At 28.9% G+C, this 6,043-nt stretch overlaps 1 protein-coding gene across 1 annotated transcript in view; it reads right to left on the bottom strand.

Moving 5' to 3' along the window:
• Positions 1–354: 354 nt before the first annotated feature.
• Positions 355–6,043, bottom strand: part of LOC106472959 (tyrosine-protein kinase RYK-like) — a 71,812-nt gene continuing 66,123 nt past the window's right edge. Inside the window, exons 14-15 of the mRNA XM_022402530.1 lie at positions 5,635–5,771; positions 355–5,189 (exon numbers count right to left, since the gene is read on the bottom strand). Of these exons, the coding sequence (XP_022258238.1) occupies positions 5,078–5,189; positions 5,635–5,771 (249 nt within the window). The 3' untranslated portion in view covers positions 355–5,077. The remainder of the gene's footprint in view (positions 5,190–5,634; positions 5,772–6,043) is intronic.

Below are 6,043 nucleotides of genomic sequence, written 5' to 3'. Positions count from 1 at the left end.
TGTGAAACTATTTCAAGTTTAATTAAAATGTATTTTAAAGTATGAAATTTAATAATTATTAAATAATATATTTTGATAACGGAAAAACAGTGATATTTGCATAAAGTTTATGCTAAAAGCTCTTAACATAAAAAAAATGTTATAATATTTTTAAAAAGGACCAAGAAAAAACGAAAGCAGTGCATAGAAAACTATCAAAGTTAATATTTTTTATTTCTTTTTTTGCTAACTAGAGGTTATGTTCCAGTAGCCTATCCTTTGATTTTTTTTACCATACTATTTAAAACGTATGAACTTAACATTTAAAAATGGCCAGCAACGAATTTTTATAACTGAGAACAAGAGACTTCAGAAAAAGCAAGGAACAAAATTTATATTTCAGTACAATATATATATATACAAATATGTACAATGGGCAACAAACATTTCGTACATCATTAATAAACACCCTTGAGCATGTCCATATTTAATCAGCAATTTAACACTGAAGAAATAATACAGCTGAGCAAAACAACACCTATCAAAAGGAAAAGGTTTTTGATGTCCACATAAAAAGTGACTAGTGCTTTGCTTCAAAACGGGCATAATAAAGGAGCGTTTTTTTTTTGCAAGATTAATAAAATATTAAAGATGTAAACAGAGAGTGGCTGGATTCTACCAAATACCTCAAGTTCTGCACAACTTCCGTTACCTTAAGATCCAGGGTTCAACTCCTGTTTCGGAATACTTTTTTCACCCTACAAACTACATTAATCTCGATTATGAACGAATCTGATTCTGAACTCTTATCCAGTGAGAGTGAATGCAAGGGCATTAGAAAAAGTACGCACATATATTAAAAGTACGCTTCAATATTAAATTACATACAAATAATTTGAAAACAGCTTCATGATAATTTTCTACAGCTACCAAAGCTCATACCTGGTACATACACAATATTAACAGCATAAGGCCACATTTCTTCAAAGTGCTAAAACCATTTAAGCATTTTTAATAATACATTTTACTTTTGTTATATCGTTTGTAATGTTGTGTTTTGTTTTCACCAATCAATGACAAGGTGTCCATGATTTTGTGAAACTATTTAGAAATTACATATATTAAAACAAAAAAGCATCAAATTTAAATTTTATTAGTTAATATATTTCAATTATTGTAAAACAGTGATAAACACAAATATTATGCTAAAAAGCTCATAACTAAACAATATTCCTAATAAAAATGGTATTAGGAAGTCTTTAAATGGTCTTTCAAAAATCCATAGCAAATTTAGTTGATGCCTTTTTGAAACTGGAATAGTTCTGTTGAAATACTTGATTTTTTTCAATAAATCAGGATTTATACACACAACTTATTTTATTTTTCACTGACATTTAAAAATCTATTTTATATTTCATAAATAAGTTAAACTACAAGTACTGAAACTGAAAATTATTCATTTCATGATCATCAAAAGGTATTTCTTCTGAAGTTTAACACAAGATTGCAAGAACAGGAATTTTAATGTCTTTTGGGTTGTTTATGAAACCAGTAGAAGAACTTCAACTGTTAGAAATCAATCTCAATATTTTTTATATTAGCCACAGATGTGGTTCAGGAAATATGGTTTGTGCAAGTGCACTGAAATCTTTCTAGAAAATAAAATTACACAAAACAGCAGAAATGTCAATACCAAGCAAAAATAAACTGAAAAATTTCAGTAAACAACTTCAATAACTGTGATTACAAATGAGAATGGCATATAGATTATTCTAAATAAAATTCCAAGATGTGTTTTAAATTAACTTAAGGGTACACAGATTTGGAAAATTGCATCAAAACAATCCACAGTGCTGGTAAAGATGCTAATCAAGTAAAGTAAATAAAGGGGAATTATGAGTATGGTTCTGAAATTGAAATTTTCTTGCCCATTGTCATAAAATGAATTGATGTTGGAGGTGCTAATAGTATATTGTAGTTTAAAACATAGCATTACAACTACTAAACATCTATATTTGGCCGTTCATAAATGATTCTTTTTTTACCTCAAAAATAGGCAAAATGGTGGAAAGATGTACATTTTAAAACAACATTAAAGACAGATATAACAAGTAATTTTTAAATACTGAAACATAACTTGAAAATTGGACTATGATTATTAAAATTGATTCACAGAAATACTTTTTATGTCATTATGATATTAATAAATGTTTAGAAAAAAAGCATTAAGATGTCAAAGAGATAAAGATGTAAAAACAAATGTAGACACTACACAGAGAAATTCATGAAAAGATGATCAAGCTGAAGATCCTAATATTCAATACATACACTAGATGGTTCATGGAGTCTTACATTCATCAAGAAACAATGTTTACTCTCAAGCTGTAATTTTTTCAGAATTCTTATGTGAATAACATTGAATGTTTCTTCATTCTAAAATTTCCAAAGAAATATTCTTTCCTCAATGCACCTCTCTTTATAAAGAGGCAAGTCTCTAGTTTCTCCTTCACATTTTCATAAATTTCCAAATGCTACATTCTGGTCCCTAGAAAAAAAAGCAATAAAGTTGGCACTTTTTACACAACTGTTCACACCAGAACATGATTCTGGATTGTCAGTATCACATTTGTTTGTGGGATGCTTTATGGTTCTATACACAGCACAAGAATATTTTCAAAATGTCGAACAATCCTTGTAGAACAGTAAATTTTATCTCAGTATTCTTAGCAATAATGGATAAGTATGTGATGTAAAATAAACTAAAAGATTTAGATACAAACAAGCTAACCAATCCAAATTCCTGTTAGTGTGTAAAATTATCAAACATCAATGTTTTGACACACATTCTTTGGCCACTTATTGAAAAATTAAGGCAATCAGAAAGGGTCCTTAAAAAATATAACTAAATTGTAATTATTGAACTTATTATTTGCTGATCACACTCATAGCTAGCATTGAGTTATAATAATACAACTTATTTCATTAAATCTTAATGATTTATTAACGTAAGTATGCCTGCTGTCAAATGTATGTTGAACTTTAAGACAAACCATTAACTTTGTAAAATACAATAATTTAAGATTATAAAACCACAAAAATTGAAAGTAGTGTATTTTTTTTTATATATAAAACTAATGGTATCACTGAATTAGTTGGAAGTTTTGATTTGTAACCGAATGGATTACCAAACAACTTGTATTTATATGTGAAGTAAATTGGTGCATGTTATTAGATTAATTCTAACAGCCTGGTTAGATATAAACTTAAAACTAATGTTTCTTTCTTTATAAAGTGAAGTTTAGTTATTACATGTTTGAAAGTTATAAAATGCTACTTCAAAGTGTTATTTGTAACACTTGTATTTATATGTGAAGTGAATTGGTGCATGTTATTAGATTAATTCTAACAGCCTGGTGAGATATAAACTTAAAACTAATGTTTCTTTCTTTCTAAAGTGAAGTTTAGTTACTACATGTTTGAAAGTTATAAAATGCTACTTCAAAGTGTTATTTGTAACAGTTTTAATATGCATTCCCGTTCCTGATCTTCAAAAGCTTCATACGCTGGATTTGAACACAAATACAGTGGGATTAATTGTAGAGTACAGGTTCAAATTAAGTTACATTTTTTTTTCTCACCTTCATCACAATGTTGTTGCTCAGATTTAAGATACAGATACTGTCATTTTATCAGTTAAAGTTTGGGGACAATATTATGTTCATTTGACACTCTTATCAGTTTTGATTAATCCATCTCAGAAAAACATATTTTGTAGGATTAGAGCTGGATTTAATTTTGAATCTAATCTCATGGATTTTTGGAGAAACTTGAATGTTTGAAAAGTAAAGACAAATCTTTTGTAGAAGTTTCTAACTGTAAAAGAACCTTATCTTCTGTAATTACACCTACAACATATAAGATCAAACAGTTGAACTAATTTCATACAATGTAAAGTCAGTATTTTTTACCAAATTCACCATTATAAAAATGACAATGTCTGTATCATGTTCCGATATTACTTTAGTCACTGTAAGTAAAAGAATATCCAAAACTTAAAACAATCTTTGAACAAATATGGCTAAACTACCTTTCTCATAACTGTTATTTCTTTGACTTAAACACCAACCATTTTCTCATCTTTCCCTCCTCTAGAACCTTTCTTAAACTACTATCACATTTGTAGAAAAATATCGAGTCTTTATTTGTAGTACTTGTAAATGCAATGCAAGATGTATAAAAATGAATAGAAGATTTTAAATGGAGTAGTCCATCTTGTACATAATGCAACAATATTTCTAAAAAATAAAAGAAAAAAAGCGATTTCTTAATTTTGAGATGAGAGATCTTTCTGGAAAAATAACATGCACTATACCATATTCCAAAGTTAACAGAAGGCAGGATAAAATGTGCTTTGTAAGGAGTATGCCTAGATGTGATTTACTCATGGCCCTAGGGAATAGTTAGTCATCATTTCTGTAATATTAGTCCTTTGTGGCTCATACTCAATTTGGGTACAATAAATATTTTACTATGCTAATGCGAGTTTCATAACTTTGAACATTGTAGCTGCTATGCAGTGTAATGTCAATGAACTAGGTTAAAGACAGTTCACGAGTCATCCTTCTTAACTAACTGTGCTAGGGTTATCTGGGATAAATTCCTATAGATAGAATTTTCTCTCATTGAATGAAAAATGATTTGATATAACATCATACTTTGTTTTATAAACTATATGCAACTACATATTATGTATACGTTCATTGAAACTATTTGATAATCTGTACAGTCTAAACTGTGTCACATTTTTATGATGCCTTAATAAAGTTATGATTTCACATTGGATTAGAAGATGTAATTGTTTCTAGGGGCTAATTTTAGTAACTTAATGAGGCTACTATGACTTAGCAACAAGTCTTCTAAAATATATTCTTATTGCTTTCCAGTTCTTTGTCAATTAAAGCAAGTTCCAACTGGAGAGGCATTTGCAAGAACCAGGTCCATTCCTGGGTCATCTGGTAAAGTTACATGTAGCAAAATCCAGTCTTGTGGGTGTATTTTGCTTTTGCTCACGTGCAGATGACAAATGGATCTATATGTATCAAATGTAGCAGCCTAAGGCTGTGTGGAAATCTTGAAGATAGCTTAGTAGCTGGTTAAACGTCGGTCGTTCTTCTGGCATGGCTGTCCAGCAGAAAGCCATCAGTCTGTGCCTAAAGAAACAAAAACCTCTTGATAGTTATTTTTTTATATTTTCCTTGTTGTTATTTTATTCATTTATTGTTCACCACATAGAAGGAGATACAAAACCTGAGGGTATTGCAATTAATACAAGATATTCATCAAAACTAAAACTTGTGAAACTTAAGACTTGGTGTTGAAATATGTTTTATGAATATTAACTTTCAATTCATGTGGTCAAAATATATATGCTGTTATATTTTAAGCAGTTCAAACAACTAAAATTTTATTAGTAACATAAGCGTGATATATTTCCTACATTACGTACAACATATGAAATATTTTTTCTCTTTGAAGTCAAGAGATATTTAAAATCAGATGGCCCATACATTGTAAACAACATTTCCTTAAGATAATAAAAAATTATGCATATTTTTTTAACAGTTAATGAATTGTAAAAAAAAACAAAAAACTTACAGTTTATCTGGACAATTGATTGGTTGAGACAATCGATAACCATCTCTGAGTGAAGCTGCCATCTCAAATGGATCTATTTCGACGTAAGGTTGTTCACCAAGGGTCATCAATTCCCAAAGTGTTACTCCAAATGACCACTACATGAATAAAAAAAAATGTCTCTGATGATGACAAAACCTTGTCGAAACACTGTACATTTGCTGTTATGTTAAACTTATATTAAAGTTTTTCTTCATTACCCATTCAAGCCATTATTATACATATATATATATATATATATATATATATATATACACACACACACACACACACACACACACACATATATACTTACGTACTTACTTACCTACCTCCTACTAGTAGTTATTTACTTATTTTAGTTAGTAGTTAGTTATTTACGTTTACGTTT

Source organism: Limulus polyphemus, unplaced genomic scaffold, assembly GCF_000517525.1.
Source record: "Limulus polyphemus unplaced genomic scaffold, Limulus_polyphemus-2.1.2 Scaffold125, whole genome shotgun sequence".
Lineage (NCBI taxonomy): Eukaryota > Metazoa > Arthropoda > Merostomata > Xiphosura > Limulidae > Limulus > Limulus polyphemus.
This window is presented reverse-complemented; position numbering and strand designations above follow the sequence as displayed.